This window comes from Trichomycterus rosablanca, chromosome 7 (assembly GCF_030014385.1).
Source record: "Trichomycterus rosablanca isolate fTriRos1 chromosome 7, fTriRos1.hap1, whole genome shotgun sequence".
NCBI classification, from domain to species: domain Eukaryota; kingdom Metazoa; phylum Chordata; class Actinopteri; order Siluriformes; family Trichomycteridae; genus Trichomycterus; species Trichomycterus rosablanca.
Genome location: NC_085994.1, coordinates 11,816,841 through 11,840,745, shown reverse-complemented (window position 1 = coordinate 11,840,745; position 23,905 = coordinate 11,816,841). Strand labels below are relative to the sequence as shown.

General features: G+C 37.3%; 2 protein-coding genes across 3 annotated transcripts; one reads left to right on the top strand and one right to left on the bottom strand.

The window, feature by feature from the left end:
- Positions 1-3,413: 3,413 nt before the first annotated feature.
- Positions 3,414-11,001, bottom strand: tmem9 (transmembrane protein 9). Of its 2 annotated transcripts, none has more exons than XM_062998396.1 (6): positions 10,962-11,001; positions 6,274-6,365; positions 5,206-5,297; positions 4,854-4,962; positions 4,363-4,497; positions 3,414-3,592 (listed from the first exon to the last, which is right to left on the bottom strand). In XM_062998396.1, exons 2-6 carry the CDS (start codon positions 6,346-6,348, stop codon positions 3,467-3,469), a joined length of 537 nt encoding a protein of 178 aa, XP_062854466.1. In that variant the 5' UTR covers positions 6,349-6,365; positions 10,962-11,001; the 3' UTR covers positions 3,414-3,466. The 2 variants fall into 2 exon arrangements, with proteins under 2 accessions (XP_062854466.1, XP_062854465.1); XM_062998395.1 differs by lacking the exon at positions 10,962-11,001 and adding an exon at positions 7,239-7,299.
- On the top strand, positions 8,213-18,422 carry suv39h1b (SUV39H1 histone lysine methyltransferase b). Its single transcript, XM_062998394.1, has 6 exons — positions 8,213-8,234; positions 10,940-11,115; positions 11,652-12,305; positions 16,143-16,289; positions 16,396-16,525; positions 18,123-18,422. Exons 1-6 carry the CDS (start codon positions 8,216-8,218, stop codon positions 18,254-18,256), a joined length of 1,260 nt encoding a protein of 419 aa, XP_062854464.1. The 5' UTR covers positions 8,213-8,215; the 3' UTR covers positions 18,257-18,422.
- The last annotated feature ends 5,483 nt before the right edge of the window (positions 18,423-23,905 follow it).

Here is a 23,905-nt window from a genome sequence, read left to right as displayed (position 1 = left end):
GTCAGTAATTGTAGAACTACAAAGTGCTTCTATATGGTAAGTGGAGCTGATAAAATGGACAGTGAGTGTAGAAATGTTATGGCTGATCGATATATACAACCCCTGGCAAAAATTATGGAATCACCACTCTTGGAAGATGTTCTTTCAATTGTTTAATTTTGTAGAAAAAAAATAAATCACAGACATGCCACAAAACTATCATTTCTCAAACTGTCAACCCTCTGGCACTAAGAAACAATAAAAAAAGAAACAAATATAATAGTTGTGGTCAGTCACAATTGCTTTTTTTTAGATCAAGTAGAGGAAAAAAATATGGAATCACTCAAATCTGAGGAAAAAATTATGGAATCATTAGAAAACAGTGCACCATTATTACTTTGTTGCACCACCTCTGGCTTTTATAATGGTTTAAACTCTATGAGGCATGGAGTTAACTAATGACAAACAGTATTCTTCATCAATCTGCCTTCAACTGTCTCTTGCTGTTGCCAGATCAGCTTTGCAGGTTGGAACCTTGTCATTGACCATTTTCTTCAATTTCCACCAGAGATTTTCAAATGGATTGAGATCCGGACTATTTGCAGGCCATGCCATTGACATTATATGTTTTCTTGAAGGAAAGTTTTCACGTCCTTTGCCCTATGGCAAGATGCATTATCATCTTGAAAAATGAAGTCATCATCACCAAACATCCTTTCAACTGATGGAATAAGAAAAGCGTCCAAAATTTCAATGTGGACTTTGGCATTTATTGAAGACCATCTCCCCTGTGCCTTTACCCGACATGCAGGCCCATATCATCAACAACTGTGGAAATTAACATGTTTTCTTTAGGCAGTTATCTTCATAAATTTCATTGGACAGACACCAAACAAAAGTTCCAGCATCATCACCTTGCCCAATGCAGATTCGCGATTCATCACTGAAGATCACTTTTATCCAGTCACCCACAGTCCACGATTGCTTTTCTTTAGCCTACTTTAACCTTGTTCTTTTCTTTTTAGGTGTTAATGATGGCTTTTGTTTGGCTTTTCTGTATGTAAATCCCATTTCTTTTAGGTGATTTCTTACAGTTCAGTCACAGACATTGACTCCACTTTCCAGCCACTTGTTTCTCATTTGTTTTGTTGTGCATTTTCTGTTTTCAAGACATATTGCTTTGTTTTCTATCTTGATGCTTTGATGTCTTACTTGGTCTACCAGTATGCTTCCCTTTTACAACCTTCCCATTTTGTTTGTACTTGGTCCAGATTTTAAACACAGCTTACTGGGAACAACCAACATCTTTTGCGACATTCCACAATGATTTATCTTCTTGAAGGAGTTTTATAATCCTCTCATTTGTTTCAACTGACATATCTTGTGTTGGAACCATGATTCATGACAATCTGCTTTGTGCAACAGCTCTCCGAGGTGTAAGCACTCTTTTTAAACTGAAGAATAATTAGCAAATCTAATCTGCTGCAGATGTTTTGTTTTTAAACTGCAAATTACAGAGTGATTCCATAATTTTTTCCTCAGATTTGAGTGATTCCATATTTTTTTCCTCTACTTGATCTAAAAAAAGCAATTGTGACTGACCACAACTATTATATTTGTTTTTGTTTTTTATTGTTTCTTAATGCCAGAAGGTGGACATTTTGAAAAATGATAGTTTTGTGGCATGTCTGTGATTTATTTATTTTCTACAAAATTAAACTCTCTTCCAAGAGTGGTGATTCCATAATTTTTGCCAGGGGTTGTATATAGGCCAATAATTTACACTGGGGCTTTTTGTTGATGTAAAAGTGAAAAGCAGAATTCAAACTACCTTGTTCCTAACTTGGTCCTACATGATTAACAGTTAGTTACACATAAAAAACCACAACCCTGTACAGGTTTACAATATTTTCTTTATTTATATGTGCAATTGGAATATAACATAAGCAAACATTTCTTGAAATGAAATGGTGACATGTTATCATACATCAAACTTATCCTATAAATACAGACTGCCAAATACATTCTCAGAGAAATGTTTAACTAGAACTAAATGTTTTTCTGAATAAATATCCATTACTGATTCATTCTTATATCTTTAGCTAAATTTCTTGAGAATGTATATGCAGTTACCTTAATTCAACAAACAAAGCATATTTAGACAGTACAGTACAGTATTTTCACATTACTTATTACTAATTAAGAAGCTGAATGTAAATGTGTAATTGTGACTTTTATTTCTGACAGAATCTTGGCAGAATACCATAATGAAAATATGGTCAACAAGGAATGTGCAAAAAATTAATCAGACTGTGGATCCAAATCTCTGCCCTTACATAAAGCCTTGCCTCAAATATAACTACACATTCCAAAAAAGAAAGTTGGAACAACAGGAAAAGTGTAACTAAAAACAGACAGCAATGACTTGCAAATCTTTCATTCTCTCATACAAAAAGGCAAACTTCCACTCATCCTTTTTTCGTAACCACTGAGCCTTTTGTTAAGCGTCAGTTATCTATTCCAAACAAGTGTTTTTGATCATTCCAGAAACTTCTCCGCTGCTTTCTGTACTTACTTACATTTTACCTTCTGTTCCAACAATTTTGGAATTGGGTTTGTAAAATATTGACAATTTACCAAGATGCAAAGATTTGCTTATTTGTTAGGTACATTTACATTGTATCTGGTACACTTAACATATTTATTACACAGCCAGAAAGTGACCTTGTGTCACAGATAGCTTCTTCATAAAGGTCTTTAAAAAGTAGATTTGTCACTATGCAGCTTTTTTTCATGGTTATAGTGACATTCCCATGGTGTGATACTACAGTGGAAATAAGCAGTTTAAAGTGAAAATAAGCAGTTTACACCATCAAATAAATATATTAAAGTAATCCAGTAGATCATGGTAAATAAAAAAAAAAAGAAAATATTAATCTGCAAAAATATATTTTAAAAGCATTCTTACTTTCACACCCACACTGACCATACAAATAAAAAGCAGGGCAAATTGTGTGAACAGGTGAGTTGGTGTCAGTAACACATTCATATAGATCTGATACAATAGCAAGTGTGAAGGTTGACGGCTGACAGGGGGATAAGCGTACATAAAAGGCCTTTACATCAAACATGTAGCAAATCCAATCCTAAACAACCTAAGCAATTGTTTCCCTATTACATCCTTAGCAAAAGATTGCAGTATTTCCTATTTTTGCTCTGTTTGCTTGATAATTAATTTTCACAGCTGCATATAATCAAAGTAAGTTTAACAGCATCATCAAGCAAACTGCAGGTTATATAAAAAGCCCAAGAATTTCAGGTTCAGTCCTTTTTGGTAAGACATTTAGCATAATTAAATCATGTCTTTAAATCATTCAAATCCTTCCATGCTAACCAGACAGCTCCACTGATGAAATAATAAATAAATAGAATAATTAAACTTAGAAGTCACCTGCCTCGTGCATTTATTTATACTGCAGCTGGGAGCTTAGCTAAGCAGTTTGTGGCGATCGAACACAGTCTTACGCTGCTCCTGAACCTGTTTCTTCCAGCGCTGCTGAGCTCCTTCCACTCGCTCCAGCACCGTGTTCCCTCTGCCGGGGGTCCTCACGTCCTGTAGAGTGAAACAGTAACCACCTAGTATTTAGCAATCTTTATTACTGGCTGTAAAAATAAGACATTATTATTCATCCCAGTCTTTTAGAATCTAATATCTGTGATGAGAAGCAGCATGGCTTATCCACTTCAATAATGGACTAAACTAAGCTCTGAATTATGTTAAGTAATTATGAGATAATAACAGATCTGTGAATATCTATAATACGACCCCTATTTGTTTTGAATTCTATTTGACTTTATTTTTAATACTCTGTGGATGGTCTCTTCCTTACTTATAGACCTTACAAATTCATGGGCTTAACATTCTTGTGATGTAACTGCAAACATGCGATGCACATGCAGGCTATCAACAAACTGATTTTAATGCACTTATTGCAAAATGGATAGGTGGCATTTGTTCAATTCTGTTTTGCTACAAGAATGATACAATAGTTTTAACTCAGTGCAAGTTGAGTTAATTTAAAATACACAACACCATAAAGACATGGTTTGATGAGTGGCCTAAACCCAACCCCAGTGCACACATCTGAGATGAGCGACTGCAAGATTACACAGCCTCATCTGGCACAAACATACATTCCAAAGAAAACCATGCTGATTATAAATTGGATCCCATTTATCTGTATACTTGTAATTAGACTTTAATGATGGATAAAAGTTTCTCCTGCTTTAATTGCCCACCATGTGTATAAGACATGAACCTTTGTTATAAGACAGCTGGACTAGCAAGATGAGCTATAGGTAGGCTAAATTAAGTGTCTTCACCTCAGAATCTTCCTCATTTTGCAGCGGCTGTGTGTAGGGATCACGATGTCTACGGATTAAAGGCTCCACCAACAGCAGAAACAGCATGTACAGTAGTAGAGCACCAACCACAGACAGGTAAATGATTATGGTCACCTGGAAATGATGAAAGTAATAACAGGAAATTGTATCAAATATATAGATGTGTCGAGACATGCTACAAGAGTATATTCTGTGCACTAAAATCTTAAACAGTTTTAGATGAATGGTTAGCAGCTAAAGCAATTCAAAGGGAGACCATTGAAACAAAAAGTCTTTTTACACAGTTCCTAAAATCCTGCCTGCATAATGTAAACAATTAGAAAACATGAGGAAATTCATAATAAATGCGGTGGGCATGAGTACTCAAAGCACTGGCTCATTTACTTTCCTGAGTATACATTGTTTCAAAAGACCCAAATGTTCATCTTTATTTAAAATGAGATCCTTTTAAACTTTAATACATAAGGTACCTTAATGGTATTGCTGCTTCGCTCCTCATACTTGCATTCACAGTGTAGACAGTAAGCCTCAACATCATGACCAGGCACTGGCATGGGCTCCACTACATGCAGACAATTACTGTAAACACAATAAAGTTATTTCAGCAGACCTAAACACATCAACAGTAAAATCTAAACATAAGATGTGACAATATTTCAGCATGTTTTCCTGGGTGCAACTTCCAGCAACAAACATCACTTACATTTACAAGGTAATTTGGGTGATTGAACTCTTGGTATTTGGTATTTCAGTAATAGGCTGGAATATAATTTGAATATAAATGTTTGAAGTATATATTGCATTGCATAAATGAACACATACCAGTCCTTTTGAGTAACATTCCTATTGTAGATATGGCCACTGATGTTTCGGTATGGAGGGCAGATGCACTTGCAACGCACATCTTCTATACCCTGTGACAGTTTCATGAACAGGAAAATAAGTACAATGTTGAGCTATTAAAACATGACTGTACCACGGTCATAAAACTAAAATAACATGTTGGAAAATCTTGTAATATATTTGAAGGGATGACCATGACTGCAAATAACTCAAGTAACAGTTTTAGACATTCAGATATTCTCTGAGCAATATTTTATTAATTTATTTATTTACTAGGACTTTAATGTCATGTTTTACACACTTTGGTTACATTCATGACTAGGGATGTAACGATACACTCTACCCACGATGCGATACGATTCACGATACTGGGTTCATGGTACAATTTTTTCCCGATTTTTTTTAAAGAAAATGAAGTTGAAGACAAATGATGACAACGCTTCATTTTATTACTTCTATTTAAAATAAAATACTGTATTTGTGCTTATATTTAATTTATCTAAATAATGAATGCCCTTTTATTTCTGAGATAGGTGCAAACTACGCAAAACAAAAATGCTGCACATTTTCCTTATTGTGTAAAAAATATATAGCGCCAGCGCCCTCTGCTGTTTAAAGTGAATATCGATTCATCTTAAATGATTAACCGATTCAAATCGTGGCACATGCGCACTAATGCGCACAACTATTTTCCGGTGCATCGTTACATCCCTATTCATGACAGAATCATTGGTTACTTGTTACACAAGATTCATCAGTTCACAAGTTTATTGTCAAACACAGTCATGGACAATTTTGTATCTCTAATTCACCTCACTTGCATGTCTTTGGACTGTGGGAGGAAACCGGAGCTCCCGGAGTAAACCCACGCAGACACAGGGAGAACATGCAAACTCCACACAGAAAGGACCTGGACCGCCCCATCTGGGGATCGAACCCAGGACCTTTTTGCTGTGAGGCGACAGTGCTACCCACTTGGCCACCGTGCCACCCCCACTGAGCAATAAAGCACAAGACAATATTAAAAAGGGTTAGTGTTGGACATACCTTATCTGCATATGTGTAAGCCAAAAACAGCAAAACTAGTGCTGCTGATCGATGATTGCATATACTGGACAACATTGTAGTCTTCTTCACTTCTGCAACAAAAAACATACATAAACATTAATCCTCCTGTCATTTATTAAATCACTATATTGTTACGATCAGTTATGATTTTTAGACATAACTATAATAGGTTAAACAGCAACTACAGCTAAAGTAGTTGAGTCTTAAGCATGACACAAGGTGACAAGGTAAAATAATGTTTATAGTTTATAATAAAGTACACTCAGGAAGTTATGCAAAATATATCTTAAATGTCTAGAATGCATGCATAATTGTCCAAAGCATTTCTGATTATAGAAAATACTAGTTAATCACTGGCCTGGTAAATTAATACAAATAGCTGCCAAACACTTAGGATTAAGATCGAAACTCAAGACGTTTTGTCGGGTTAATAACGATATATATTTATAGCATAATTTAAGAAAGTGACTTTATTTCTTATTACGAATTTCGACTACTGCTCAACACACTGACATGCATTTGCAAAAAAGACGTGTAGAAATATTACATTATGCACAAATGTATTAAACACCGGGAGAGTAGTTTTCTTCCTCAATACAATTTCCTTTAAGACAAACTAATTCAATCCAAACAGCTACCAAACACCATTTCGCTTTATTATCATCGCTTGTGAGCTAATACATAGCTTAAATCTAAGCCGCAACTATGGGCTGTCACTCAAACCGCTTACACATATACTAAACTGTAGGAAACATGAGTAGCGCCACCATCGGTGAAGTGCACGCTATTTAGTGGGCCAGTACGCAATTTGAGACACAGCCTTGTCTTGTTAGCTTGTAGCTAGTTAAGCTTTGAAATAAAGAGCTTAACTTCGCGTAGTCACACAATGTCATACATTTCCTAAAATTATGTATTATTTAATACTCTACATTAAAAAAACTTACATTCCAGAACAAGCTCGTATCCACCATATAGCCGTGAAAATAACTACTCACTGCGTCGAATGACACTAGCAACCCACGACGGTGTTTTACAAGTAAATAAACAAATAAAAGTCATTAGTTATTATCAAAAAGTCATTATTCTCCGGGCAGAACTAGCTTTATAATACTAAAAATAATAAAGAATTAATATGTAGAACTATCCTGTTACGTGCCTTATTTGCATTAATAATTAAGACTTACGTACTAACAATAATTATACTGTTTTTAAAAACTAACTGTAATGCCAAATAACGGTGGAAGCTATCAACCTGTTATTTATCATAATTGTTATACCGACTAACAGAAGAGTTTCTGGGCAATGTACTTCATTTTGACATTTTTATATATAATAAAAAAATAGACTTTTATTACCACTGCTACCACCTACTTTCAACACGCAGTTAGTTAAATCGCTAACTAACCAAATAAATACAAATTGCGGTGAAATTTGCGGTGCAAATGCATTAAACTTGGAAAAAATAGCACATGAAGTCCAATTTATGATGAATTTGTGTGCTGACAGCAATCCTTGATTTATAGTGATTAAATTAAGAATATTTAAATCAAATACTCGGTTTACATCCATGTTGTATGATACATAAAGTATAAAGTGCTCTACACCTTGATAAACAGACAAAAGAAATGTGTACATAAACATATGTAAAGAAAAAAAAATAGAATATAATTCGTGTAATGTAGTTTTTGTAAATGTTTTGCATTTAAAAATTTAAATCATTTGTTAATTGTGATGCACTTATAAAACCTCTGAGAGAATGGGGCTATTTCACATCATTAGGGTGAAGGACTTTTAGCAACTTGTCCTACTTGAAGTAGGTTGGGTTTAGGTTGACAGATTCGATTGGCTGGTGAAGCTGTCGCTCACATGCTGCTGGAGCCAATCACCGTGCGACTTTTTAAACGCAGTTTTGGCGGAAAAGATGGCGGAAAATTTGAAAGGTAGGATTATGTTTTTTAAAACGATTTAAATATATTCACTTATCAATATCGTATATGATATGTAAAATATTTTATAATTTAATATGTAGCATAATGCAGGTCTGTTTTTTTTTCAGAATGGTGAGTAAAGTGTCATATTTGTACGTTACCAGACACAGCTGCAATGTAACCTGTTTTTAAATAATCACCATTAGCGGTGACTGTTTATCCAATCAAGTCCTGTTGTACGCGGTTCTCGGTTAAGAAGTCACAAGCGTTTAAAAAAAAAAAAAATTCCAATTTTTTAAAAATAAATCTAATTTCCCCTCTGTATAAGCAAAGTCAGGCATGAGAGTTTAACGTTTAACTCATTGATCTGCCCACTGCACCCAGATTTTCATTCTGTATCCCCTCACAGCAGCTGAAGCCCACATGGTGTTGCAGAAGAACCCATGCTTTTTGACATGGAGGCTTTTATTATAAAATCATTTTTACTGACCTGCATGAAAACACATCACATCAAAACTATACAAATACACTGCCTGACCAAAAAAAAAGGTCAGCACTTGGATTTAACTAAGCAAAGGGTCAAATTATTGGCATGCATCAAGCAGAGAAAACATTTAAGGAGATTGCTGAAACCACTAAAATCGGGTTAAGAACTGTCCAACGCATTATTAAAAAGTGGAAGGACAGTGGGGAAACATCATCTTCAAGGAAGGAATGTGGTCGAAAAAAAATCTTGAATGATGGTGATCGGCAATCACTTGAACGTTTGGTGAAATCAAATCGTAGAAAAACTCCAGTAGAACTCAGGGATATGTTTAATAGTGAAAGTAGGAGCATTTCCACACGCACAATGTGAAGGGAACTCAAGGGATTGGGACTAAACAGCTGTGTAGCCTTAAGAAAACCACTTGTCAGTGAGGCTAACCGGCAAAAACGGCTTCAATTTGCTAGGGAACATAACGATTTGACTCTGGAGCAATAAAAGAAGGTCATGTGGTCTGATGAGTCCAGATTTACCCTGTTCCAGAGTGATGGGCGCATCAGGGTAAGAAGAGAGGTGGCTGAAGTGATGCACCCATCATGCCTAGTGCCTACCGTACAAGCCTGTGGGGGCAGTGCTATGATCTGGGGTTGCTGCAGTTGGTCAGGTCTAGGTTCAGCAACGTTATGTGCCCAAAAAATGAGGTCAGCTGACTACCTGAATATACTGAACGACCAGGTTATTCCATCAATGGATTTTTTCTTCCCTGATGGCACGGGCATATTCCAAGATGACAATGCCAGGATTCAGTGGTTCAGGGAGCACGAGACATCATTTTCACACATAAATTGGCCACCACAGAGTCCAGATCTGAACCCCATTGAGAATCTTTGGGAGGTGCTGGAGAAGACTTGTGGTGCAGTGGTCCAAATCTCCCATCATCAATACAAGATCTTGGGGAAAAATTAATGCAACTCTGGACAGAAATAAATGTTGTGACATCACAGAAGCTTGTGGAAACGATGCCACAGTGAATGCGGGCCGTAATCAAAGCTAAAGGCGGTCCAACCAAATATTAGAGTGTGTGACCTTTTTTTTGGCCAGGCAGTGTATGTAGGCAGTCAAAACAATGGCTACCATACAAACATCTATTTATATTACATTGCATAATTTTGTGTAGTTGCAAGTACACAGTTATGCTTGTGTATATGTGGGAAAAATATTAGCTCAGGAAATAAACTGTTTCCCTTGCAAAATATATAAATAACCTACATTGATAATTAGCAGTTCACTGACTATATATTTACCAGATACTTTATTAGAAGCAACTGGAGTCTCGCTCATTTAACTGGAGTCTTACTGATTTATGATCCACATCAGAGGCTCTGTGTGTAGAATTATGGCCTCTCAGCGAGACGGTCCTGGGTTCAATTCCCAGGTGGAATGGTTTAGGTCCTTTTTGTGTGGGGTTTGCATGTTTTCCCTTTGTCTGTGTGGATTTCCTCTAGGAATGCCGGTTTCCTCCCACAGTCTAAAGACATGTAAGTTAGGTGAATTGGAGATGCCTGTGATGTTGACCCTGAACTGATGAATCATATGTAACCTGTAACTACCAGTCCTGTCATGATGAAGGATTGGCTGCTTCTTTTCACCTGCAAGAGTCTTAGAGACATTCTTTGCTGTTTTACTATAATCCCTCTCTCATGCCTCAACCTGCCAGCAGAGTTCGCCCTTACAGCAGCTATGCAGAACCAGTAGCCCTAAGGTGTTAAAAACTGAAATATTAAGCACCAAATCTCAAATCTGTTGCCAAAATTATTATTAAGTTCATTTCACTTCTAATATTTAATACAGGAAAGTATAAATGAATTTTAGATTGCTGTATGCTTTCTTTTTTTAATACTTGGATAAAGAATGACAGTGTGACTTATTGTGACTGTTCATCTGGATTGTAATTTACATTTTCGGCATTTAGCAGACGCTTTTATCCAAAGCGACTTACAGTACTGTGACACTATACAATCTGAGCAATTCAGGGTTAAGGGCCTTGCTTAAGGGCCCAACAGCGGCAACCTGACCGTGGTGGGGCTTGAACCGGCAGCCTTCTGATTACAGGTCCAGTAATCTTAACCACTAGGCTACAGCTGCCCTGTAATTGTAACGCTAGGCTGTTGTTGAATGTAAATAAATTGACCATTATACATTTGAATTAAATTAAATTATCTGATCTTCTTAGAGTGCAGAGTAGCATGTCTTACCTCGGTGAACCAGCTAGAGGTACTTTGCCGAGAGGATGGGATCATCTGCAGCGAGCTTGGGATCAACGGGCACAACCTGCTTGATTATGAGGTGGAATACATCTGTAACTATCAACGGAAAATCTTTACTGTTGGAAAAACACAAGAAGTGCAGGTAAGAGCTTTAATGTTGTATGTTATACTTTGATGACTTCGATAACTAAGCACAGCTGGTTTGTCTTGAAGTTTTTTTTTTTTAATTTACAGTAAATGTAAAGACAACATAATGGTAGAAACTGAAAAGTCATCTTGTGGTAGGCATACATTGATCAGTACCATATTCATGTGCATCAGTCTTGCAGGGCCAACATTTTCTCTAGCAAGAACAATTACTTGAACAATGAATGTTTTCGAAATAGGCTTTCCATTTGAGTCCATTCTTTCACTGTTTGTTACTTTTTGCATAGTTTCTTATAGCATTGCTCCTAATAGTTAATAACTTCTACTCTGATGTTTTAGCAACAATATTGATTATCTTTTGTACAAAGATTTTAAATCAAGGGAACATCTACCCTTTACTCTGAAACGTTCTTGTGATTTGATACCTTTGGTTTGAAAACAGCGTTTACACTTCCCAAAGACATGAACCTCTAAAAATAATTTTTTCAAAGCTTTTTAAATAATTCATAAATGTATTAATTTTACACACAGGAGCTTTTCTTGGTGAAATGGAAAGGCTTTCCAGAGTCAATGAACACCTGGGAGACTCGGAAGAACCTGAAGTGCACTGATTTGCTCAGCCAGTTCTGGGAGGACCTTACACGAGAGCTGCTGCGATTGAAGAAGCGCACTATTCCCAAAAAACTAGACGCTTCTATCGTTTCCCATCTCATTCAGCAATCCAAACTCAGGAAGACCCTTCAGCTATGGGAGACTCACCTGAACAGCCTGGGTAGGGACAAGGGTCGCATCCGTGTTGAAAATGTGGTGGACTTTGAGGGCCCACCTAAGAACTTCACCTACATTACTGACTTTAAAGTGGGCGATGGCATTTTCCTTAACGAGGTGGCTGTCGGCTGCGAGTGTACGGACTGTCTAAACTGTCCTGACGAGGGCTGCTGTGCCGGAGCCTCACAGCACAAGTTTGCTTATAACGAATTGGGACAAGTGCGCATTCGGCCAGGCCTGCCCATCTACGAGTGCAACAAGCGCTGCTGCTGCGGGCCTGAGTGCCCCAACAGAGTGGTACAAAAGGGCATTAAGTATTCACTGTGCATCTTCAGGACAAACGATGGCAGGGGCTGGGGGGTACGGACCTTGGAGCGTATTCGCAAGAACACTTTTGTCATGGAGTATGTAGGAGAGGTAAGGATAAAGATCTGTGAATTAAAAACTGACATTTATAATCATCTGTAGTTTTAATGAAGGTCATACAATGTAATTTACATTTTCAGCATTTATCTGACGCTTTTATCCAAAGCGACTTACAGTACTGTGGCAGTACATTGTTTAAGCAATTGAGGGTTAAGGGCCTTGCTCAAGGGCCCAACAGTGGCAACCTGGCAGTGGTGGGGCTTGAACCAGCGACCTTTCGATTACTAGTCCTGTACCTTAACCACTGGGCTACAACTGCCCCATGGCAGTTTATGGCTGTGATTTAAATTTTTTTGTCAATTCAAAATCCACAACGGTAATAAAGCTGGTCTCTGTGGCTGCAATGTATGGTAATAATAGTACAGAAACGCTAGCCTCACGTTTCTGTTTTTGCAAATCTCAAGTGACCCATGGACTCCATGTTAAAAACCATGTGGCGTAAAACTCAACATAACAATGTCGACTGACATTAGGGCTGGGCGATATGGATCAAAAATAATATCTCGATATTTTTTCGCTATACAGCGATATACGATATATATCTCGATATTTTTTTATCCCATAAGGTAATAACAAAAAGACACTTCTAAGACAAAGCTACATGTTCCAAATTTTTTACAGGCACTTTTATTAAAATTCATGCTGGGGAAGCTTCACACAAGAACTATTTTTACTTAAAAAAAAAAAGAGCTATTCTAAGAAAAATAAAGTTGTTTCTAAGGTATCTCCTGTCGTGTAATGTGAATTACAACTAGAGATGTGCATTTCCTGCAGAAAATGCGAGTGTGATTGCGGTGCAGTGGTTGGGCGTGGCAGGTGAGAGGGAGTGCGTATCCCCTTGCTGTATTTAAATCAGGGTATACATCAGTGGGCTTCACGATTTAGAGTTGGAACGGCGTTGATATCTCGAACTTTCAAAAAACAAATGGAAGTGAATGGAGCCGAAAAACGGGCGTGGCAGGTGGGCATGGGTTCGAATCCCCATGCTGTATCCAAGTCGGGGTGTCATCAGTGAGCTTTACGATTTAGAGTTGGAACGGCGTTGATATCTCAAACTTTCAAAAAATGAATGTAAGTGAATGGGGCTGAAAAACGGGCATGGCAGTTGGGCATGGGTTTGAATCCCCATGCTGTACCCAAGTCGGGGTGTCGTCAGTGGGCTTCACGATATAGAGTTGGAACGGCGTCGATATCTCGAACTTTCAAAAATGAATGGAAGTGAATGGGGCTCTTATAGGTTAAATAAAGGTTGTGTAAAGGTTATAACCATTCAAAAAAATGAATTGAAGTCAATGGGACCAAAAAACAGTATAAAAGCGGGCGTGGCAGGCGAACGGGCTTTCTTCAAGAAATGATGTCATTAGTGGGACGGACGATTTAGAGTTGGAACGGTGTCAATATCTCGAAAATGAATGGAAGTCTATGGGAAAAATTTGTCTGAAAAACAGGCGTGGCGGGATCAAAAACCTGTATACAAGCGCTCTATTCCCGAACAGGCCAGACGATTTGGCGTTGGAACGGGGTCGATATCTCGAAAACTGCAGACGAAGAAAGCCGGACAAAAAACGGACAAATTGCCTTACTGCAATCACACTAAATATATTGTCTGGCCCTTTAAGAATGTTAAGTGCACTATAGGGCGCAGGGAGCGAGTGTGTAGGGAAGGTATCAAAATTTATCGTTTCCGGCTGTGCTCATGTTCTTCTGTTGTTTTGCACTGAGCTTGTGTGGTATTAAAAGTAGCGTTCTCGTTAAACCCCCCTCACATGTTTGGACTTGGGTGGATTGTTGAGAAAACGTTTGGGTGGATTGTTGAGAAAACGTTTGGGTGGATTGTTGAGAAAACGTTTGGGTGGATTGTTGAGAAAACGTTTGGGTGGATTGTTGAAAACCCAAACGATTTCTCAACGATCCACCCAACCATTACCTCAACAATTCACCCAACCATTCCCAACAATCTACCCAAACGTTCCCCCAACAATCTACCCAAACGTTCCCCCAACGTTCCCCCCGAACGTTCCCTCAACGTTCCCCCACGAACGTTCCCCCAACGTTCCCCCACGAATGTTCCCTCAACGTTCCCCCACGAATGTTTCCTCAACGTTCCCCCATGAACGTTTCCTTGACGTTCCCCCACGGACGTTCCCCCAACGTTTCCACATGCCCGATATAGAACTCCGCACCCAGACCAGATCAAAGCTCATATAAACATCAAACAGTTTTGTTCCTGAAATTTTATATTCAGTATTATCATTTTCAAATCTACAAGAGATCAACAACGAAAATATCATTTTTAGATGGAGCTCTATAGTCACTAGAGCTGTTTAGAACATGCCCTGCGGGCGACTCACGTGGTGGGGGAGGGGCGAGTTGTGTTCAGTGAGGGAGAGGGGTGGGGCAGGTGAACATGTGCAGAGACAAACTGGGAGAAGGGAACGACGAACTGTCGGATCTAACTGGAACGCAACATCTATATCGATATAAGCGATATTGTCTTATCTTATATCGTGTATGAAAATATATCGATATATCTTTAAAACTCGATATATCGCCCAGCCCTAACTGACATCACTATACCTGTTACATGTGAGAGAACAGTGTCTGACACAGCTACCAAAATTAATGTAGTGACATAAACTAGGATGTTCATGTTGTATCACTTGAAGGCAGTTAACAAAATATAGTTTAAATCACAAAGTTTAGGGGTATAAGCAGAAGCGTATTTGTTACCATGAAATTCCATATTATTGTTAATAGAATTTTTATTATTATTATTAATTGCTTGTCAACATTGCATTTGGCTGTAATAGAAAAAAACAACTATGTAAGTCCAACACTTCCTTAGCAAAGGATTTAACTGATCTTACTGCTTACAACACAAAAAATTACAAAATTAATACAACAAAATATTACTGGCTCTTTTAGCTTCTTAGACTGGGGCTGATTCCCATATGTTACAACAGGTTTAGTTAGTGGTGAGGGTGCAAATTTAGCCGAATTCTTTCAGTAGACACTCTAAGTTGGTGAATAACCATTAAAACATTAAACATCAGTAGGTTCAAACAGTTTAATGTGACAGTAAGGTAAAATGTAAGTAGTAGCAATAAGATAAAGACCAAGACCAGGACCAGTACTGGTTCAGCATTTGGGTCAGTAAAGGCTCAGCAGTTAATATACTGGCCTAGTAATTAGCAGGTGGCTGATTCAAGCCTCACTACTGCCAAGCTGCCACCGTTGGGACTCTGAGCAAGACCCTTAACCATTATTAGCTTACCTTGTATTTAGTCATAATTGTAAGTTGCTTTGGATAAAAGGGTCTGCTAAATAAATGTTAAAATGTAGATTTTACACAAAAATGGAGTTAGAAGCTAGTAGTTTATAACAAATATGTTAAATAGAGATGCAGCCAGTATTTTAAAGCTCATTGAAATACATTTACACTAAGAGCATGGTTTAATGTAATTGCAACATACAGTTTGTTAACCAACTCCATTATGTTGTATAATTGATTCTACATTAATAATTTAAATGTGCGGTTGTTTCATCATTTATGATTAATATCATTAAAACAGTAATAGTTTCTCTGTTGATGAGGTGTGCAAAGACCTTTATAACACTAAAAAAAAATCAACACCTGATGCATGTGCTTAGGGTGTTTGGTTACTGGGAGTGAGTCAGATTGAGCTGCTCGTGTGCGCGTGATATCCGCGACTCTTATTTCCCCCATTAAAAAGTCAGAATCTTAAATGTAGGGCATGTGCAAAAGGTCACGGTGAAATAATTAATTCTATTTGCCATAACACCCGATTGACTAATATTGTGACTCAGATCATTACTACAGAGGAAGCAGAAAGGCGAGGTCACATCTATGATAAAGAAGGAGCCACCTACCTGTTCGATCTGGATTATGTGGATGACGAATATACAGTGGATGCAGCTCACTATGGCAACATTTCTCACTTTGTCAATCACAGTGTAAGCTCATTGGTCATTTTGGACAGTAAAATAATACAATAATGTGTAATCCAGCAAATAACTAACAATCTTTTTTTTTCTTGACTTACATGACTTCCCTCTTCAGTGTGATCCAAATCTTCAGGTGTATAACGTGTTCATAGAAAACCTAGATGAAAGGCTGCCACAGATAGCTTTCTTTGCCACTCGTACCATCTGGCCAGGACAGGAGCTCACCTTCGACTACAAAATGCAGAGTAAGTGTTTCCCTATGGGTTTAAAGTTTGTGTTAGGATGAAGGGATGCAAATCTTGCCCAATTATTTTAAATAACTAACCACCATCAGTGACCCATTTAAACATCAAAGACTTTATGCTTTACTGAATAAAACAGAAACAATTTAATGAAGCCAGTGGTGCAGTAGTATAGATCATTAGTAAGACCAGAGCTAATTCTACATGTAGAAGGCATATTTTAAGGAAAGAAAGTTAGTAGCTCGAAATGAGACTAACTAAACACGCTAATGAAGTATGCAACCGGTATGTCAAAGCTTGTAAATGGTCAGCAGAGTTCTACCATTATGTTGGGAGAGTAGACAAAAAAAAACAAATCATTGTTTTTGTTATAAATAATTAATCATTCACTGGTGCTTAGTTTAACAGGTCCTTTAATGTAAAATGGAAATGACTAGGACAAAGCATACAGTGTGAAGAAATGTCCCGTTCTTGGTTGCAACATGTTCTAGAGTTCCAAACTGCACACTAAAGCAATACCTCGTGTCAGCTGAGGTGTCAGGAGCATCAGTAACATGTTCTTAAGAACACTGCACCACCTAGCAGGTCGGGGTTTGCCAAATGCATATTTAAAGGACAGGGACCGTGGTAGCCTAGTGGGTAGAGCTTTGGGCTGTCAACTGAAAGGTTGAGAGTTTAAATCCCAGCTCTGCCATGCAGCCACTGTTGGGCCCATGAGCAAGGCCCTTAACCATTTCTGTTCCAGGGGTGCCGTACGATGGCAGACCCTGCGCTCTGACCCCAACTTCCAAACAAGCTGGGATATGCAAAGAAAGAATTTCATTGTACTGTACACCTGTATATGTATATATGATAAATACATGCATTATATAATACACCACATACAGTCAGTCTGTGATTCTGAATTGATGCATCACACATTTTTACTTTGATTCAAATGCGCTTCCTTGATTATGATTTTGATTATTTAAATGCATTATTTATGAACTGTCTTATGCTGCTCTCTTTGTTTTTATCTTAATTATTCTTGATGTTGATGTACTATTTTGATTTTGTACTATGATTTGTATGGTGTATGTACGTATTTGTTTTGATTATTTGTCTTATGTAAAGCGTCTTTGAGTATCTTGAAAAGCGCTATATAAATAAAATGTATTATTATTATTATTATTATTATACATTCCATGTTTTGGAAAGCACATACTCAATCTCAAGGTTTCTTCTTAATTTTAAGAGAGTTTTTCCTTACCACTGTCACCCTTGGCTTGCTGAACAGGGTATTTTGGTCCTGGATGCTGTAAAGCTGCTTTGAGACAATGTCTATTTTAAAAAGCGCTATGCAAATAAATCTGGCTTGACTTGACTTGAGATGCACTCTGGGGTTGTTACAGGGGCAGCTGGAACATTTATTATTACTACATTGTTAGCATTAAGTGTGGCTGATCAAATAGTCTACATTCTTTTGACCATGTAGTGTAGTCAGTCTTATGTGAAGTATTTACAAATACCCAAGTTTATACAGAATAGACTGAATGGAAGTATGATGATTATTAATTATTTTATTATTAGTAAAAAAACTTTACTCTTTGTCTCTTTCCAGTTGATCCAGTTGATGCAGAGAGCACAAAGATGGACTCCAATTTTGGTTTGAAGGATATCCCAGGTTCTCCAAAGAAGCGCACACGTGTGGAGTGCAAGTGTGGCGTGGCATCATGCCGAAAGTATCTCTTTTAGATAACTTGCAGGCTGTTCATAATAGTGGATGTAATGACATGCCTGACAGATTGGATACCTCGTTATACTTCAACACAAAACGCTGAACTGATTATTAACTGTTATAGCACAGTTTACTTGAAAGAATACGCTATGTGAGGCTTCTTTTTAAAATGCACTGGTTTGGCTAGCCACTATTATGACATTTTATCAGGTTATCATGTGGCATTATTTCACGTTTTACTACATTGGTATTATGAAAACGTACAGTTCTTTATAAATCAATGTTCTTAAAAAAAGATAAGATCCATAATTTGGTCAGGGTTTGTTTTATAGTTTGGTATTTTTTTATGGAAAGACATTTTTTATTTTATTTTTAACAGCTTACAAGTGTCAAGCCAGCGCAAACAAACCTTAAAAAATTATTAAGTAGATTTATCTGGATGTTGGATTGACTGGTTTTAAATTGAATTACACGGTCCGTGAAGAGTCTGGTGTAATCTGTCTGGAAAACTGACCTTCTGTGCACCTTTAATTGCATGAACCAATTATTGGAAGGCTGTGGAAGGGGGATGGGGTGATTATCTGTAATGCTAATTCTACAGCATGAACCAGAAGTTAGATATTGTTGCTTGCTTGTGTAAATAGCATTGGAAAATGTGAACTTGTCATTCATCCTTTCTCTATAATTGTATAATTAAGAACAAATGGTGTCATTTTACATGTAATATTATGTCTGTGGCTTTCTGAGTACCATGTAAATTAAATATGGGTATTGTTGAACCAATGTTGTTTGTTTATTGAGTTCACATTGTAGCAGTAACCTGTAAGCTATAGTTCCAAGGTATTTTATTAATGCCAACCATTGTCTGATGGTCAGCCAAGTAATAACCAATAAACATGTCATACTCACACACTCATTACCCATGCTAAAGATGTGTGAATTCTTGTGTTTAGCAACGGTCAGAATTCTTTAGCAGTAATAATCTTCTCTGCAAATCAGTCAGGGGGATTTACGACAGCACTCAGGACAAGTCATGCTACTGTATCTAAATTGGTTTAATGTCTACACTTATATTTGGATATATAAAAAGGATCCAGGTGATGGACTGCTACCTTGTTCTTCTGTATGATTTTTTTTTTCATACAGTTTCAAATTTGTTCTGTCAACAGGTGACATGTCTCATAAGGTTTGCATTTTGGTCTTATCAATTCATAATCATTTTTGAACACCCTGTACTATAATTTGGCAAACTTTCTTTGGTATCCTTTAAATTACACCATTTTTTAACTGAAAGTATGGATTGAGACATTAGCAAGACACAGCAGAAAGCCTTCGCTCCCCATGTGCATCAATGAGCCTTGGCCGCCCATGACCCTGTCGCCGGTTTACCACTGTTTCTTCCTTGGACCACTTTTGATAGATACTGACCACTGCAGACAGGGAACACCCCACAAGAGCTGCAGTTTTGGAGATGCTCTGACCCAGACGTCTAATATCATCATCACAATCACCATCACAATATGACCCTTGTCGAACTCGCTCAAATCCTTACGCTTACCCATTTTTCCTGCTTCTAACACATCAACTTTGAAGATAAAATGTTCACTTGCTTCCTAATATATCCCACCCACTAACAGGTGCCGTGATGAAGAGATAATCAGTGTTATTCACTTCACCTGTCAGTGGTCATAATAGTGTGTATATATACACACACACACACACACACACTTTGTACTGGTGTCAATAGAGTCAAAACATCTTAATAAATGTTCATAAGCTAACAATTCTTTTGGACAATTGTCAACCTGACCACAAATAACTCATTATAAATATATAAATAATGCTGCAAAGGTTCTTTGATTCTTTTCATTTCAAAATATTTTATTCAGTCAACGACAGTTGTATCTTTAGAATAAGCTATGCTACATACGATATGTATTTTTGGAAACAAAAAATTCAACACTGTACCTTTAATGTTTCTAACATTTTTCCTGAATTTATAAAGCATAATGAGAAATCTTATGGAAATCTGGTATCAGTGAGTCTTAGTTAAAGGTAAGGGCAGAGTTTACCTTAAACTAAAGTCTATTACACACAGATCTTAATTTGTAGCAATGAGCAGCTCATTGCTCTGTAACATGACACTGTGACTTCTGAGCAATGCCTGACCTTTTACACTGCTATGAAAGGCTCGGGTCATGCTTAAAAGTCACCCCATAAGTAGCCTTTCGTTGTTTTAGTATGGATTAGCCCCTGTAGTTACAGGTGAAACAGTTACACAGAAATACAACAGATGAGTGTGAGAGTATTCATATATAGTTTAGACTAGGGGTGGGTTTATAAAATCGATTTTTCGATTCGAATTGATCTTTATTTGAACGATCCGATATCGATTCATATAAACGCGAGATCGATCTTTTAAATACGCCCCTTTTTATGGTGCACACGGAAATCTGTTACCCCCTTTAATTTCGCGTGACCAGCCAGTGTTTTTTCATGCAATGAGATCTGACCTGCACATCAGTTAAGCATGGCAGAAGCTCAAGTTATGACCACTACACAACTTTTTGCACTGATTTTCACTCGGCGACGGGTCGGTGCTGGATTCGGGAGGAACTCGGTGTTCGCTCTGCGATCAAAACTCGGCTCTCAATCAATGTGAGAAACAGCGAGGGGAAACACAGGGGAGAGGTTGTAAACAGGTGGTGGAGCGCAATATAGTTTCTATCAGAATACATCAGCACACGCGAGTTTTACAGTATTTATGACCTGATCGTTCTCTACAAAACAAAATATTTATTAACCTCCAACTCACTATAGAACAAGCCATGCTTCTCGTGTTGCCAAATCCACTCAGATTCATTTATTTCATCAGCGCACAAACTTTGATCTCTCATTACTTGTTGATGTGCATGTTTGGACGTGGTATCAATAAACCTTTCATCACTTCTCACGTGTGTTTTCGTGACAAAACGTAGTTTTGGAGACCAGAGAAGCTCGCCTGTGATTCCCCCTGGTGATAGATGGTGTAGTGTAAAACCCCCCATCGCCGATCAGTCGTGTAGTGTGAACTTTACAGCGACCAGGTGTTAATCAGAGTGTCGTGTAGTGTAAACTTGGCATAAGCTGTTCAACAGCCAGGTGTATGTTTACATTACATTTACAATGTTGTAGCGTGTCAGACATATAAAATAATAATAAAAAATGAATGTTACTGTTTTCTGTTTTGGATTAATTATTTATGTAAACAAAATACACAAATATTTTTAATAATGAGTGTTCTTTGTACAATTATCACATTCGTTCTCTGAACATCTGTACATATTTAAACAAAACCTGTTAATGTAACTCAAATATGCCTAACTGTGTTGAATCGAAATCGAATCGAATCGGAAATCGAATCGAATCGGGACCTTGTGAATCGAATCGAATCGATCCAGGAAATTAGTGGCGATACCCAGCCCTAGTTTAGACTGAAAAACACTTTTACAGAATTTGTGCGATTCATCATCACAAGCAGTGCACTGGATTTTTATACACAAATGTACTGTACATCACACACTACATTCACAGCTACTGAAAGTGCAGTTTATGATTCAAACTAAAAGGCACAGGTGCCAAAACAGTAAGTGTTATTGTCCGTGTCCATCAGAAAAACAAAAAACGTGTGAATGTAATCATCGTGCTACAGATTACATCATTAAACAACGAAAATATGTGTGTGTGTGTGATCATCCACAACATTCAGTAAACACTGCATCAGAAAATGTATGAAAATGAGGACAGTAAGCACAGTTTACATAAAGCTGAAGACTATTAGCTAGACTGTTTACATCTGGACAGTATCACTTAAATAGATGCTCTGTAAAAATCCCATTCTTTGCTATTTCAACATTGCATGAATTAAAAGTGTTTAAAAGTAATGTTTGATAACCATAACCATATAATAAATCAGCAAATAATCCCAGCTTTGCCATGCAGCCACTGTTGGGCCCTTGAGCAAGGCCCTTAATCCTCTCTGCTCCAGGGGCGCTGTACAATGGCTGACACTGCACTCTGACCCCAGGTTCCAAACAAGCTGAGATATGCGAAGAAAGAATTTCATAGTACTGTACACCTGTATATGTATATATGACAAATAAAGGCATTCTATTCTATTCCATCTTCTAAATAAAGAACCAGCTAATGTGAAGAAAGATCAGGAAAAAACATTGAAAGGTCAAACAGTTTTCGATTTGAACCATCCACTGGTGTGCACACTTGCAAACACTCTTCTAGTGTAATTAACAACACAATTGAATAAAGTCAAAGACATCAGCTACTTAGTCTAAATGCTACCTCATTCACACAGAAAAGAAAGCACTTTAAACGTTAAACTTACTTCAACACCACAGCATCTTTACACCAAAGCATCTGCATTACTGTGCACCCAAACACTAAGCTTTACTCATTTTCTTTAGCTTATTATTGCATCTATATCATCAACCTTTTAAATCAGATGTATAACCTGGACCCAAACAGTGGTCAAAAGCTCTACAGCTAGCATATATGCATCAGTAAGCTATAATTAGCAATGATATACTTAGATGACTATAAGGTAACATAGGTTGCATCAATACATCCAGCTCTGTCCTTCTGTTCTCTGTCAGTACCTACAGTCTCTTTAACCAGTGTCCATTGCTTAATCATAAAACTGTGATCATTAGGCGAGTCTTGGGCTCTTAACATTCATGTCTGAGCGTTTAAGTTTAGCCTTTAACAAGTTTGTCAAAAAAAATCTTTATTAGTTTTATTTCACTTCACATCATCAACACTGCACTAGACTTACTTTCACTTACAATCTACACATCAACAATGTCCATTTTCATACAAAGGGGTTCCTTAAATGTATCAAACATTTTTTACTTTCTCTTTAATGCTGTTTTATTGCCGAATCTCCTCTTTATGCATGTATTTCAAGTTGTTAGGACTGTATTAGTAATATAAAGATGGTAAACCAATTAAAGGAAACCTCTAAATGAAGAAGTGGAGAAAATGTAAGGGTTTATTTTTGCTCAATATTTCTGGGTGGGAATAATTAGGATGAAGTGGTTAATGAAGGTTTAATAAATAAATGTTGACGTTCTAACACCATACAAACAATTCTAAACTCAATTCAATTTAAAAGTCTAACTGACATCAATTTTATCCACTTGTTAGAAGAAGTGATCACTGCTAATTAGTATAAACATATGCTGACTGATCACCTAATTACAGAAAACAGTAGAAGGCTGTTCTGATGGCTTGTGGTGGTAACATGTTTAGTTTCCTTTAATTTGTCACCCATCTGTATCTTTAGTAGAATCTCTTAGTTTCTATTAACCTCAGTTTGTTCAAAATCCATCGCTCTTATTCCTCAGCAGTGCTTTACAAAACCATATCACATGTTTACTTTGCAATCTGCTTCCATTAAAACAATGATTACTCTGACATGAACTTGAATATATTTTACATATATTTACTTTTAAATAAAATAATGACATGATTTTTGGAAAGACTGCTTACCTAATCATTCTGTATATGTACTTGAAAATAAAGATGATGCCCAATGCTGTTCATTGGAGGCCTCAGCCAAAACAAATCAAACTATTGTTTCAGAAGGTTGACTACTTTATGTGATTTGATTA

Coding starts and splice junctions, on each gene's coding strand:
- suv39h1b (XM_062998394.1), top strand. Junction 11,116..11,651: donor GAAAAACACAAGAAGTGCAG/GTAAGAGCTTTA, acceptor TTTTACACACAG/GAGCTTTTCTTGGTGAAATG. Junction 16,526..18,122: donor CTTCGACTACAAAATGCAGA/GTAAGTGTTTCC, acceptor GTCTCTTTCCAG/TTGATCCAGTTGATGCAGAG.
- tmem9 (XM_062998396.1), bottom strand. CDS start 6,348: ATGTTGTCCAGTATATGCAATCATCGATCAGCAGCACTAGTTTTGCTG. Junction 4,498..4,853: donor GAAGCAGCAATACCATTAAG/GTACCTTATGTA, acceptor CATCATTTCCAG/GTGACCATAATCATTTACCT. Junction 3,593..4,362: donor AAAATGAGGAAGATTCTGAG/GTGAAGACACTT, acceptor TTCACTCTACAG/GACGTGAGGACCCCCGGCAG.